Consider the following 16138-nt stretch of genomic DNA (forward strand, 5'->3'; position numbering starts at 1 on the left):
CTTGATGACGTATGCAGTCGACCAACGTGACTTCCGGAGAACGCATCCGAAAACATGTTCGGGACGTGTCCGGCGGAACTGGCACGAATGGCCACCCTAACTCTAGGGGAGCTGGAAAATTAGCATATTTTAAAAAAAGTGGATTGTCCCTTTAAAAAAGTCAATACATTTTAATAATATGATGTTGCAGCTCCCAAATGTTTTCTTTTTATATTAAAAGCCAAAATATGCATCTCCTACAGTATACATGTGGTCCTTACCTTGCCTGAACACTGCAGATGATGAGCAGGTACAGATAGTGACACACAAAAAAAGAACACATCGCCCCTGTCAAACTACCTAACACTACTGAACCTAACACATGCACACATCTAACATTGAAAGCACATGCCCACCAGCACAGCAAGATGATAGGATAATAAACTATTTTTATTATTATACAGTACAGAATTTTGTTTTATGTCACAGCCCACCTTTATTTGCTCATGACAGAGGTTACTACTCATATAGAGTATTACACTTAGTCTCGTTGTACACTAGGGTGCGCTGTTGTGCTTTAATGTTGCAGTTGAGTAACTAAAAGTAACAGTTGTGGTTATTAAGGCCATATTGAGTAGACAGTTCCAGCTCAGATAATGTGAAAAAGTATACAGTACTGTGCAAAAGTCGTAGGCCACCATACCACCATTTTTGCAATGATATAGTAAGCATATATAATTATTTTTAAGTTTCTTTATTAGTATACAAACAAAAAATATAGTAAATGTATAGGCAGCATTAAAAAAACTGAATAAAATGATAACCTTAAGTGTCAAGTATTAATCTGGCTTTACTCTTGAGCAATAGCAGGCTCTCTTAAACCATCCAAGATTAAGGAGAAAGGGGCACAATCTAACGCTTTCTGACTTTGGCTCTGTCATTAAAAAAATATTTAAGTTAGATTAATTATTTTTTTACACAATCATCACACACATCTCTGCTACAAATGAACACTTAAAGGTATTGCGGAGGATTTTCTTTTTCCGGGTGGATCATCAAGACTATTGGTCGTCCTAGTTGTCAATCAGGAGTGTTGCCAAATTGCATTTTTTTTTCAAGTGGAGAAGGTGGTTCTTTTCAAAAATTCGAGAAAATCCTTCACCTTTAAAGTTTGTTTGTACGTTATTGTACAGTTACACCGAAAGTGAGAAGAGTGCAAATGTTACAACTTACCCCATAGGTTGGGTAATTGTAACAAATTGAGGGTTTGTTGTAACACCTGCTAGAAATTTTTTGTTTAAACACAAATTTTTTTGTTAAATTCAGTCTATATACTAAAGGTGGATATTGTTTATATATCTGCCTTTAATAGAAAGATATACACCCATCCATCTTCATCCATCCATGATCCTTCATCTTTGTATAATGCATCAATGCATATAAATAGATTGTTTAGAAAGTGCAGCGCAGTCAGCAGTTGCTGACATGTTTCAAAAAGATGTTATGTTTTAGGTTACAAGACTTAAATAATAAATAATATAAGGTTGAATTTGGTGACCTAATTCACAGGAGATCATCTTCTAACAGTAAGAGAAAAAGACAAAAAGCACAGATTGCTCGACCCTGTATAAATATATAAAGTAGCCGTGTTACAATTAACCCTGCGTTAGTTTGGCCCCGCTCACCTCTATGTCATAATGTGCTACCAGCCTTAAAATGGATCAAACACCAGCGTTTTCATACAGAATTAAGTCTAATATAATTAATTATTTGCATGCATATGTCTGCAAACGAAGAAGAGATACTGAACATCTGTTGATGTGCATTGTGCTTTGTTTCATATTGTTCATTCAGTATGAAATGAGAGCTCGAGTTCTGCTGTCTCTCTTATGCAACTCTGCATTCCTCCACCATAGTCAAATGGAAACACTAAAACGTGTGTGACTGTGTGGCTATGTGATATGTAGGACAGAAACAATGCCCTGCTTTAATTTCCAAAAGAGAAAAAGTGCACAATACTTCAATTAACTAATCAGTATTATGTTTTCTTATGTCATTGTACGTTATATAGTGATATGAAAGAAGATAAAAAAGAAAGACAATAGCAAGAAAACAATTGTTTTAAATAATTGGATGTTTTTGAGGGAGTACACAATATGTGCAGATTGATTTATGGATTATGTGGGAACATTGTGCTTTTGGATTTTTATTATGGCAACTCAGTTCATTATGAAAAAACATTATGCAGAAAGGACATGTAGTTAATTTAAAAGGTTAGAGAGAGAGACAGAGAGAGAGAGACAAAAAGAAAGAGAGACAGAGACATAGACAGAGAGAGATATTCTGCGATTTTGCAGAAAAAGCAGTTCAGAGGGAGGCCGTTGACGTGGCAGAAAGGAAATGGGTTCAGTGTGATGGAGGAAAAGGAGTGGGGGGCAGTCAAAGAAAAGCAAAGAGAGAAACTGAGAGTACGACAAAGAAAAAAGAGCGAATGTAAGAGAGGAAATAAACAGTACAGGTTATATAAAAAGTGTCTTTGAGGAACTTTGAGGATTGCTGTGAATGAGGACTGAAAAATACAGTTGAAATATACAGGAATTATCCAGAGCATCTGCTAAACGGCATATACTGTATGTAAATGTATTCAGATGGACAAGAATTCAGAGTTTCTGAATTCTTTTTTTTAAACAACACAATATTAGCAAGAGTGCTATCAGTATCAGCTGTGATTCAACCATACTCAATACAACAATGTGATTTTACCATGAGTGCATTGTTTTTACAAGTTTAGTATAGTTAATATAGAGTACCTTAAATTTTAGACACAATATGATCACCAGATATTGAAATTTTTGGCCCACCAGTGAAAATAGCTCCAAAAGCTAGTTTTAGGTTTGTATGTCCATGCAATGCCCTAAAGACTGCATTTTCCACTAATGCAAACATCCCACTTGTGCAGCTGGACATTGCAGACACTTGTCATAAACACAGATGCATTGGCCAGTTATTCATCTTTATTAACCGCTGTGTCGATTCTTGCGCACAGTAAGACAATCTCTAAAATAATAGTGATGGGAAAAGATTAATCGCCATTAATCACATTTTTTTGCATAATAAGTGTGTGTATGTGTGCACACATACATAGTCATTTCAAATTTTTTATTTTATATAATTTTTATTTATTTATATATAATATACACTGAAAAAAATTATTCATTGAATTTAATCAATTTTTTTAAGGTAAGTGGTTGCAATAAATTTATTTAAGCTACATTTAAACAAAAAAGATTAGTTAAGTAAAATAAAATATAAAACTTTTTGTTTAAATGTAGCTTAAATAAATGAATTGCAACCACTTACCTTAAAAAATTTATTAAATTCAATGAATAATTTTTTCAGTGTAGAATTTATAAATATATAAATAAATATAAATACACATGTAAATGTTTCTTAAATACATACATGAATGTGTGTGTATTTATATATATAAATAATAATTACACACAGCACACACTCATATATTATGCAAAAAAAAAATCACTTTTATTTTGTATGCGATTAATTGCGATTAATCTTTTCCCAGCACTATTAAATAATATAACTTTTGAAATTAGATCATGCAACTCTCTGTGTTTTGTTACCACTCTGCATTTTCTTTAAAATAATATTCCTATTATTAACACCATCTGTGGCATAAAGTAATTTATCATCCACACAAAGTCATTTATCATCTTTTAGTTTACAACAAAAATGTTTTTTTAAACAGATGCTGCTGTTAGATCTGAAGTAAAGTAAAATGTGCGTTGTTTTTGTGGTGTGTGCCAAGAGATGGGATGTGTTTTAGAGAATGTGAATATATCCCAAGCGTGTTTTGTGCATGTGTGTGTGCTCTGTTTTCAAAGGCCATATGTTTCTGTTTAAACTGTTTTAAGGGGGCGGAGAATCATTTGATTGGCATCTGTTTCCCCATTCTCCATTGCTCCGCCCCCACGGCTTTAGCGCTTGGTTTATTTTCCTCATCTCATCTTTCAGTCCTTCCTCAGCTCCCCTTATTCGTTCTCTCTCTCTTTCTTTCTTTTCCCCCCTTTTCCAGTCCTGTATTCAGTCGGGCCTCTGTCCTGCTCATAGAGGATCCTATGAGCTTGCAGTACACTAGAGCCCATATGAATCCTGTTGCCGAATGGACCCCTGGCCTCAGGGCCGGTAGGATGCGCTTAAAGTCAAACTGTGATCGCTTTAAACCTTCTGTCTTGGAGCTTTAAGGCTGTATGGACATGGATGATTAGGATCTGTTGTTCATGAACTTTTGTTTGTACAGACAAACGTCACTTGGATGACCTGTTGATCGGTTACCGCGTGCTGATTTAGTGCTGTGATAGTGTCGGTGAATGGCTCGGCGCAGTTCAGGTAGACGCGGGCATGGGGGCAGCTGGCTCACGGCCTGTTTTTTCCCATCATCCTCAGGGAGAGAGTGTGGAGATGCTCTGGGTACAGAGGAGTGTAGATGTGTGTATGTGGTGACGGCAGATTACCAACGGCAGGAGAAGACAGAGATCAATTTGAGGGCAGGAGAGAAAGTGGAAGTGATCGAGAAAAGTGAGAGTGGTGAGTGACACACACCCACACACCTATCCTCATTTACATACAGGCACAAACATCAGCATGTACACTGGGGTCCGAAATTCTGGGACCACTGGTGAAAATGGTGGCATCTTTATTGCATTTGTATAAATCAATTATGTAACAAATTATGTTAAAAATAAAGTCAAAACATTATTAATCTTTTCAGATCATATTCGTGAGCTCACATGCTCTATGTTTTTCCAGAATGATCCTAGAATCTGTGTGCTTCAGTGGAAGCAAGAAAATCTTACCTTGTGTACAGAGGATTTATCATGGTCAATAATTTAAATATGATTTGATAAGTAAATATTGAACACATGTTGGGTTAATTAATATACCTATGCTGGGTTGTTTTAACTTATGCTGGGTAAAGAGTTGGGTTGACAACAAGCCACCATAGGTTTATTTATAACACAACATGTGTTCTGTCCAATATTTACCCAGCATTGGGTTAAAAATAACACAGCAGAATTTAGCGTGTGCCTCTTTGTTTAAAATTTAAGATAATCCTAAATCTTTACATTTGATTTTGAATCCCACTCTTAAAGGCAAAAACACCACTGTTTTTCAATATTTTACTATGTTCTTACCTCAATTAGTCAAATTAATACATACTTATCTTTTTTCAATGCGTGCACTTAATCTTTGTACAGCACTTTGAGAATGTGTTAGCATTTAGCCTAGCCCCATTCATTCCTTAGGATCCAAACAGGGATGAATTTACTAGCCACCAAACACTTCCACGTTTTTCCTATTTAAAGACAGAGCTCGAAGTGCTGCAAACTAAGTGCTCTTCCGCCATACATTATAGTTCTTATTTTTTATCCGCTTAAAAAATCACCACGTTTTCTGTTGTGCCACCATACTTACTTGTGTAAATACTCGTGTAACAGTCTTTAAATAGGGAAAACATGGAAGTGTTTGGTGGCTTCTAAATTCATCTCTGTTTGGATCCTAAGGAATGAATGGGGCTAGGCTAAATGCTAACACATTCACAACGCGCTGTACAAAGATTAAGTGCACGCATTGAAGAAAGATACGTATGTAGTAATTCATCCAAGCTGAGGTAAGAACATAGTAAAATATTGAAAAAAGGTGGTGTTTTCCTTTAAAATGTCTGGGTTATTTTTAACCCACGCTGTGTAAATATTAGACAGAACCCATGCTGGGTTCAAAATTTTCCAATGTTGGGTTGTTGTTTTGCAACCATGAGTCATAATAAGAACCAGCAGTTAAGTTAAAACAACCCAGCATTGGGTAAATTTTAACCCAGCGGTATGTTCTGTCCAATATTTACAAACAATTTTCTCAAAGCTTTATCATGCCATAGCCCAAACATACACTGAACCCCATGATTGTCAACCTTAACAGATCCATTCACAGAAATAAATCACACTGTAATAGATCATCTCCCAGCTTTAAACTTTAGGTGGAGGTTTCCCAGTTTACATGCACATTTATTCAGAGATCTGGAAGAACAGCAGAACTTAAACCCCATTGCAACCATTCTGCTTTTGAAATCCAGACAATTTCCTTAAACTAATTCACACACAGGTACATCAATAAAACAAGAATTTGACATTATGTTTCTTAAAATGCATTTAACAATTTTCTTCAAACATTCAAACGGTGATAATGATGCAATTTAAATATCTCATGCACCTACATCATCATGATTTTAATACGCTATTCAGTTTCAGTTATTGTGACAGTTTTACAACTGTTTGGATAAATTTGGTTGAGTTGACGTAAATTTAAACATTAAGATTGCATTTTAAACCTTTCCAAATAATGTTTCCTGACTGAATGCAGAGCTTAATAGCCTATTGGCAAATAGAGATGAAATCATTTTGAAGCAGATAAAGTGTATGAATGCGTGTGTGTCTGTGTTTGTGGAAAAAGCCCACCACATCCAAAAGGCATACTTGAGTGAAGGTCTTCATGACATCCTAATGGATCCTCCAGAATCTTTCCTGAACAGTGATGTGTGTTGTTTACGGAAATCTTTGGTTGGGTGTGTGGTATTAAAATCTTTATGTTAAAGTCATTACGAACTGAATACGCCGCTCTCGTTCTATTTAGCTTCTAATACATTAGTTAGTGAAAACATCTTTCCAGATATACACAACTAACAGCATGTATATATTCCAGTAGAGTGACTGCAGATGCAGTATCTAAAATATTTTGAGTGAGTCAGTCTGCCTGTTTATATGTTTATGTGTGTCTCCCAGGTTCTCAAAACACTATAAGATGCTTTGGCAGAGTGATGCATGCTGGGTAAAGAACCTGAAGGTATTTTTGAGCGCTCTAATAAACAGGAGATCTGGCAACCTATCAGAGTGTTTGTGTCTGTTTGTGTTAATGAGTGTCTCACACTGAGACCACTAACTCATGGCAGGTGTCTGCAACCAGTGATGGCGCGCTTGTGTTGAGCATAAACATTTTTGTGGTCTGTAACATTTCAGTAAGGGTTCATGCATGTGTGCAGTCAAGGTCTTTTTATTAAGATAACCCTTAAAGAAACCCGTTGACATTAAAGCATGATTTGGCCATCCAAATAGTGACAACCACTCAACATTATATTTGTGAGAATTTGGTCCTCGCAAGTATTGCCAAATATACCCCCCCCCCCATTGTGATCTAGTGCAAACATATATAAAGATCCAAATAAACTTCAAAACAAGTCATCATCTACAATGATATCTTTATGTTGATGTACACAGTACCAGTAAAATTATTAGGAAAGAGGGGATGTGACCCAATTGAAAATAACAGCTGGAATCAGTTACATCAGTGGTATGTGTTTCTCTCTGTGTCTCTATAGGGTGGTGGTTTGTAAGAACAGCTGAAGAACAGGGCTGGGTTCCTGCTACATACCTAGTCTCTCTCACAAGACATCGAGACAGCAACAAAGCAGCGACTGCAGAGCGTAAGACAAAGATACACTGCTAAACTACCTATTTAAATCACCCTTTTTGCCGCTAGACAGAATCGAGAGTGGTTGAACGAACAGGGAACGTCTTTCCCAACAGATACCAGAGCTGTTGGCTAGTGTTAAACACAAACACAGCCAAATGTCCTGTTTTGCTTTGCCTTACGCAACTCTTAACTTTTCACAGTTTCCATTCAGTTGATTTGAAGAGATTTGTGGGCGAACTCTGTTATGGAGGTTTATGCCATGTCAGCACATGAAGTCTTGCTTGGATGAAGACCATACAGTTAGCACACACAGCCAAAGGACCCACATACACACACACACACACACACACGTAATTTTTGGAGCATTTAACGGTTTGGGAGTGGATGTTTGTGTTTTACATTTCCAACAGAGATGTCAGATTTTCCACCCCTTAGTCCAAAAGACTTTTACTGTGCAACCGGGTCCAATACACACTGACCCATATTACACACACACACACACACACACACACACACACACACACACACACACACACACACACACACACACACACACACACACACACACACACACACACACACACACACACACACACAGAAGGAATATCGCTTGTGGTAGATTCTGCAATGTCTGCATGTTTCATTTGGTTTTTCCACTGCTTAACCAAAATGGCAAAGAACACATGCAGTTCTTAAAATATTTGGATTCTTTTGTTGTACTGAAATGTATTAATGTTATTGCATTAGATCAGTGTTTCCCAATCCTGGTCCTCACCCTGCTGAAAAAAACAGCATACCAGCAAGACCAGCATATGTTGTGTTTTGGTGCTGGTTTTCTAGTGAACACCAGCTAAACCAGCATCAAACCAGCATCAGCACCAGCATTAGCACCAGCTAAACCAGCACCAAACCAGCATTAGCACCAGCTAAACCAGCATTAGCACCAGCATCCCATGCTGGTCATACCAGCATATGTTGTGTTTTGGTGCTGGTATGCTGTGAACACCAGCTAAACCAGCATAATTCCCATGCTGGTCTATGCTGGTTTGATGCTGTTTTTTTCAGCAGGGCAAGTACCCCCCTCCCAGAAAGTTTTACATGTCTCCTTATTTAACACACCTGATATAACTCATGAGCTTGTTGGGGAGACATGTTAACCATTCTGGAAGGAGCTGCTGATGAGTTGAATCAGGTGTTTTAAATAAGGAGACATCAAACACTTTCTGGAAGGGGGTACTTGAGGACCAGGATTGGGAAACACTGCATTAGATAAAATTTGTTATTTTCAAGCCAGAACTGGGTCATAAAGGGACCAAGCCACCCCATTAGGTTAAAATGTAACCTATGCTGGGTTGTTTTAACTCATTGTTGGGTCAAATATAAACATTGTCTGGAATACTTCAACCCAACAGCTGGGTTTGCTCATTTTCCAGCTCCCCTTGAGTTAAACATTTGATTCTTAACGTTTTGGAATCCATTCAGCCGATCTTCGGGTCTGGCGGTAGCACTTTTAGCATAGCTTAGCATAATCCATTGAATCTGATTAGACCATTAGCATCGCACTCAAAAATAACCAAAGAGTCTTGATATTTTTCCTATTTAAAACTTGACTCTTCTGTAGTTACATTGTGTCCTAAGACCGTTGGAAAATGTAAAGTTGCAATGTTCTAGGCAGATATGGCTTGGAACTATACTCTCATTCTGGTGTAATATTCAAGGACTTTGCTGCCGTAACATGGCTGCAGGAGGCACAATGATATTACGTAGTGCCCGAAAAAAATCCCCTGCCATTGAAAGATACAATATTTTAGCCGTTTCTCAATGTCAAGGAAGGATCCTCGGAAGCCAGAATTTCGAGGATGCTACGTCATCGACTTCCATCGAAGGACTGTTCCAATGTCGAGGATCCTCAGAATTTCAGCCAAGGACTGAGTCTTTCGTTCGAGAAATCCCATATACAGGAAAGGATGCATATGGTTATCCTTCGCGCTCTTCGCGTGCTGAAACCACCCACAATCCTATGCGCGCAGCACCGAAAAGCACACCTTTCATTGACGCAATGACGTGCACTTGCTAGCCTGTTCCATTTAACGTGTTCTCTGAATGTTTAAGAGGAGCCTCGCCTAGCCTGTGAAGGAAGGGATTTGTAAGGACTAGTCCTGCCAAGGAAGTATCCTTGACATTGAGAAACAGGCACTGGCTATATCACTATGTCTCCTCGTTCTGGCGCAATATGGCTGCCGCCGCATCTTCCAGGTAGATGCTGCACAATGGTGTGGTTAAGGAGAATCTCCCTTATGTAAAGCGCTTTGAGTGCTGCAGAAAAGCGCTATATAAATGTAATGAATTAGTAGTAGTATTATTAATTAAAAATAATTGTATAAATGGCTCAGAAAAGTAAAGTTAGGTCTGAGTTATTGTTTTCCGATGTCAGTTGTTTGGAGACACTGCTTGACATTAACATTTGCGCTACACTTTTTTGCTGTACATTTAAGCATTTAAGGACAGTTTGTAATCCTCTCTGTCTTTTTGTTTTCTGTAGCAGAGCACTATGTCACAATTCAGCCATACAGCAGCTCCAGTCAGGATGAGCTTGGCTTTGAGACTGGCGTCATAGTTGAGGTCATCCAGAGGAATCTGGAAGGCTGGTGGTTTATACGGTACCGTTTTCATTCTTCCCTTTAAGCTACTCTGTTCATCTAAACATGTTTTTCATTATTCTTTGGCCATTTGCCATCTGTATTAGTGGTGTGCGGTATTATTATTACTTAATGTCCGGATTGTAGTTTACTCATTCTGGGTTCATTTTGCTTTCTCAGTTATGGAGGAAGAGAAGGATGGGCACCAGCTGCCTACCTACGGAAGATGCAGGATGGTGTTATGCCTGGCAACCAGACAACAGAGACAAATAAACCAGCCATGCAGGGTCAAGTGGAAATCATCGGAAACCTCATGGAGATCAGCAACCTCCTGAACAAGAAACCAGGCAGCGAACGGCATGCGCAAAATGACACCAACACGCACCGTCACAGCAATACATCTGTACATTCAAAAACGGACATCTATACACAATATAATGGTGATGCAGAACAGACAGATGGTTTTATTAAAAACACATATGGTGACAGAGACACTGCCAGTTTTAGCACAGCGGCTAAGATGGGATGCAGCGGCTCAGTAAGGGAATCTGGTGACCAGGTGAGCTCTAGCTGTCCATCACACACAGAAACAGGAGCGTGTCTCACTGTCTCAGATATGGGTGTATCTGTATCCGTGTCAGAAGCCAGTGTGTCTGTGGCTCTTCCGGAAGCAAGCACATGTTCTTCAATACCATTTGCGCCTAAGAACAAAACTGTCCCTCCATCTCCTGCCATTGCTCGCGTCGCACCTCACAGAGTCCACAGCGTAGAGACCAGTAAGATTTGCTTTGCAAAAATGTATTATTACTTTTTCATTCCATCCATCTGCATATTGTTTAAGTTTCTTTTTTTCTTTCTTTCTTTTCTCAGACAGCAGACAACTCCGGGCCTGATTCGCACCAGATCTGTAGCCTACATCTGACTTCAGCGCGGATCCGGCACAGAGTTGTCTGCTGTCTGGGATTTTTTCTTTCCTTAACTTTAATGCTTAACAATATTTTAACATCATTTGTTTTCATGTAATGTAGAATCAGCATCAAGCAGTCAAAAACCACCTCCCCGCCGAGAAAACAGCTTGGTCAGTATGTTTCTCTCTATCTCTTTCTCCCCCTATCTTACTTTCTTTCTATCTTATATAACACACAAAGTGTTTCACACAAATAGGTCAGTCTGTGGTTTATAATATGCTTAACAGCATATTCCTTTCTCCTGACCTGATTTAGGGCTTCCAGTTACCGCAGCCCCCAGATCCCCCTAGTGTTGAAGCCGAGTATTACACTATTGCTGAGTTCCACTCCTGCCTGACAGATGGGATCAGTTTCAGTGGAGGACAGAAAGCTGATGTACGTCACTCTTCCACGCACATCTTGCAATCATTTGGAATTTATGGAGCTAGAAGAGTCTCAATAAAGATAAATGCACACACTACATTCACATATGCACACACAGGATTCATAAATACACACGCAGGATACACAAATGCACACAAAATTCACAAATGCACACACAAAATTTAAGAAGCACAGAAGATTCACAAATGCACACAAAATTCAGAAATGCACACAAAATTCATAAATACACAACCAATTCAGAAATGCAAACAACATTTACAAATGCACTCAAGATTCACAAATGCACAGGACAAGATTCAGAAATGTATTTCTGATGCACACACAAATATATCTTGATTTACAAACTGTTTTTGGTCTGTGAACTTTACTGCATTTGTGTGTGAATTTTGAGACTCCCCTGACTTGGCTCGACACACAAATGCCTTTTTTTAAACAGGGAATGATATGAAACCAATTAGATATCTCCCTTGTTTTAGCCAATCACAAGAACGCACCCCACGTGGGGGATTGTTTACTTATAAGCCAATCACATGACCTTTAAGCTGGTTTGCCAATGGTTTTGAAGTCAGGGGAGTCTCAAAATTCACACACAAATGCAATAAAGTTCACAGACCAAAAACAGTTTGTAAATCAAGATATATTTGTGTGTGCATCAGAAATACATTTCTGAATCTTGTCCTGTGCATTTGTGAATCTTGAGTGCATTTGTAAATGTTGTTTGCATTTCTGAATTGGTTGTGTATTTATAAATTTTGTGTGCATTTCTGAATTTTGTGTGCATTTGTGAATCTTCTGTGCTTCTTGAATTTTGTGTGTGCATTTGTGAATTTTGTGTGCATTTGTGTATCCTGCGTGTGTATTTATGAATCCTGTGTGTGCATATGTGAATGTAGTGTGTGCATTAATCTTTATTGAGACTCTTCTAGCTCCATAGGAATTTACTGAGATTTGTGAGAATCATCTTGAGAGTGTTTAAAGGGGACATTCCATGAAAATCTGACTTTTTCCAGGTTTAAGTGCTATAATCGGGTCCCCAGTGCTTCTACCAACCCAGAAAACATGAAAAATAGCAACCCTGTAATAAATCTTTTTCCTATTTTTAAATCATTGTAGCTTGAGGTTGGGGTTAGATTTGGGGTTTGGGTTAGAATGTCTAAAAATGTAACAGAAAGTGATTCTAACCCCAACCCCAAGCGACAATGGTAAGAAAATATGAAAAAACAATGGGAAAACAATACATAAAATGAAACGAAAAAGAAAGTCATGGAATGCACGTAAAAACTATTTATAGAAATTTGTGCGAGTGTCACAAAAAAGACATTTGTGCTCAAGACACTAAAAAAGCTGAATTTCGTGCCATGGACATAAATAAATGGTTAAAATTTTACATGACATGACTTTATATGTGACACGACTAAAACACGACTTTCCGTGAGATCAGTCAGGCTGAAACTGTCTATATCCAGGCCCATACAGAAACACGACTAAGCACATTGAAAATTAAAAGATATTGCAATCTAGTATTATTCAATTCAGTATAGAACTGATCTGTGATCACAATATAAAAAGTCTGCATTATGAGTCTTTCTGGGTTGTATCTCTGTAGATGATCGACAGTATATGCTGTGTTTACAGGTCATTGAGAAGAACTCTGGAGGCTGGTGGTACGTTCAAATCGGAGAAAAAGAGGGCTGGGCCCCGTGCTCTTACATCGACAAACGTAAGAAGCCTACTGTGAACCGTCAAACCAGCACACTGACCCGCCCCAAGGTCCCACCTCCTGCACCACCAATTAAAAAGCAGAACTCTCTTCCATGCGTAGAATCACAGGTCATACCTCCAACAAGGTTGTATGAGGAACCAGAATATGACGTTCCCACAGTAGGCTTGGAATTTGACCCAGAGCAGGAGTTTTTCCCAGGGGAAGCACCAACTAAACCTCCACCTCCTTTAGTTCAGCGTAATGTTTCCTTTACGTTGGGGGTGGGGGACGAAGAGGAAGATGAGGGTGTTTATGCGAATGGTGAGTTCAGACCTGTACCACCCAGTCAGGAGAACAACCACTCAGACATATACTTGCTCTCTGGATCCCACCGGGCATCTATGTGGGATCCACCTGAATATGACGCCCCTACTATCGAGCCCAGCATTGAAGTTAACTCTCCGCTTTATACACAATCCAAACCCAACCAACAGCAACCTAAGCTTAAACAGCAAGTTGACGAGTCCAAATCCAAACCATATGTCCGACCAAAACCAGCGAACCCAGACTGTAGTTCCCTCAGGAGGCCTGGAAAGTCTGCAAACCAGGAACAACCAGGCCAAATACAATGCAGAGTCTCCCGCACATCAGAGGGATCCGAAACTGGCTCCACCGTTACGTTAAATGACTCTTCTGGCTTCCAGACATGTTTCCCATATCCATCCCATGACAGCTCTACCAATCTGTACCGCACTACTGCTGCGTACCAGCAGGAGGAGCCCTGCGAGATCAGCTTCCCAGCAGGAGTTCAGGTGGAGGTTGTGGAAAAGCAAGGGAGCGGTTGGTGGTTTATTCGCTGGGGGAATGAAGAAGGCTGGGCGCCCACCTACTACCTACAGCCAATCAAAAGCTCAGAAACAAGCGGGACAGAAGCCAAAAACACAGAGAAGGTGCATTTGGAGACGTCTTGGTGTGGGACTCCTGCCTCTGAGCTTCCAGAGATTCCAGTGCAGGTAGATGTTGGAAAGGGGGGTAGATGCATAAATCTGGAAAAGAACGAACAACGTGTTAACCAAAGCCTGAAAAGCGGCCACAGATCTAACCAGCAGAACTGCCGCGTTGGTGTTAAGCAGGCCGCAGTTAGACCTCAGAACGTCCTCCACAACAAAGACAACACAAACAGCTCTTCTGCTAACACGCATACAGTGCAAGCGGGACGCAGGAATGATGCTCTTCCCAACCACGCCTACAATGATCAATCCACCTCTTCCTGTGCCGGTAATACGGGTAGCATGAGGCGTAAGGTCCCGGTTTCCATGGTGAAGCCTAAACCTCATCTCATTCACAACAACCTGCGAGAGGAGTACGTGTCTATTGCCGATTACCGCGGTGATGCAGAGACAATGAGCTTCCCCGCCGGTACCAGGCTGGAGGTGTTAGAGAGAAACCCCAACGGCTGGTGGTACTGCCGCGTGCTCGACTCAACCAAGACACGCAAGGGCTGGGTTCCCTCCAACTTTCTTGAGAGGCGGAGCTAGTGGAACTCAAAGGGTTAGTGTTAAATTTAGCAGTTACCGTTTTTACAGTGTAGGCATTGTGGATGGTATGCTTGCTTACTAATTGAAAATTGGTAAAGATGGTAAACTAACATTATTAATAATGTAGTTTACCCTTTTAGGAATCATCACTAAAATAGTGTCACTATAGTGAGAAGGACAGTTACGCATTTAACCATGACTAAACTAACACTAAACCTTGACCACAACCCACTGGTAATAAAAGGCTCTATTCATTATGTTCACAAAATAAAATGTGCAAAATTGAGTTATTTTTGGACAATATCCAAACACAAAGTTGGCAGGTGCTGAAATCAGATGGCAGTTGTGCCCACAGGGGGGTACAAAAATGGAACCTGGACCTATAAATAAGTGAAGTTGGTTGCTGATAGACTTGTTTATATGCTTGTGCTGGATGATGTGATATTTTCACTGAACAAGCTTTTATGTTAGTGTTATTTTTATGTGTCTTTTTTTACTAAATAATCAAGGTCTGTAAACAGATCAGATGCACTTTCAATCAATATCTATCTATCTATCTATCTATCTATCTATCTATCTATCTATCTATCTATCTATCTATCTATCTATCTATCAAATTGTATTTTCATACAGTGAATGTCTCTTGGTTTGTACAATTAAACATGGTGCTATTCATTTTAATAAATCATTTCATTTTTAAATAAAGTCATGTTAAATGGTCTCCACCTTGGAGTTATATCTCAATAACTATATGGTATGTGTGCATAAATACTGTTTATATACACCATATTTATTTATATTCTGTGTTGATACAGAACTTAGTAAGCAGTTGGTTAACTGCCTGGTCTCATGAGTAGAAACCTATAAACAAATAAACAACATGGATAGAAAATGAGCTGAATCTTATTATTTAAAGTTTTTAGCATTTTGTACAGTACATAATGCTTAACATAAAGAGAAAAATCACATGTATTTAAATAAACCTTAAAACTAAGAATTTATAATATCTACAGTATATGTTTACATATATATAAAATGAATGGTTTCTATTGCTGGGTGTCCATCACTGTGTTACACAATTCACACAGAAAATATTGTGAATATGAAAAATAACACATCATCTACTATCAAGCTCTCATATTCTGAATTGTATAAAAGTATTTAAGGTATAAACATAATTTAAGGTACAATATAAAGGTGTCCAGTCAAAGTATAAATTTTCATAATTTCTAGAGAAAAACATTTCAATATGAATAAATGAAAATATATTTTGTATATAGTTAGGATAGGATATAATCAAACTAAAACCAGATTTTATTTAGAAATTTTGTTAAATTCCCTTTATGTAAAAATACCCATATCTGCTACAATATTATTGACATGTAT

General features: G+C 38.6%; 1 protein-coding gene across 2 annotated transcripts; it reads left to right on the plus strand.

Moving 5' to 3' along the window:
- Nucleotides 1–4023: 4023 nt before the first annotated feature.
- sh3pxd2ab (SH3 and PX domains 2Ab) lies at nucleotides 4024–15580 on the plus strand. Of its 2 annotated transcripts, XM_065244886.2 has the most exons (8): nucleotides 4448–4584; nucleotides 6834–6894; nucleotides 7427–7531; nucleotides 10064–10181; nucleotides 10341–10936; nucleotides 11189–11238; nucleotides 11384–11503; nucleotides 13148–15580. In XM_065244886.2, exons 2-8 carry the CDS (start codon nucleotides 6873–6875, stop codon nucleotides 14750–14752), a joined length of 2616 nt encoding a protein of 871 aa, XP_065100958.2. In that variant the 5' UTR covers nucleotides 4448–4584; nucleotides 6834–6872; the 3' UTR covers nucleotides 14753–15580. The 2 variants fall into 2 exon arrangements, with proteins under 2 accessions (XP_065100957.2, XP_065100958.2); XM_065244885.2 differs by lacking the exon at nucleotides 6834–6894 and having other exon boundaries at nucleotides 4024–4584; nucleotides 13148–15577.
- The last annotated feature ends 558 nt before the right edge of the window (nucleotides 15581–16138 follow it).

The sequence above is a fragment of the Paramisgurnus dabryanus genome, chromosome 17, assembly GCF_030506205.2.
Source record: "Paramisgurnus dabryanus chromosome 17, PD_genome_1.1, whole genome shotgun sequence".
In the NCBI taxonomy this organism is placed as follows: Eukaryota; Metazoa; Chordata; class Actinopteri; order Cypriniformes; family Cobitidae; genus Paramisgurnus; species Paramisgurnus dabryanus.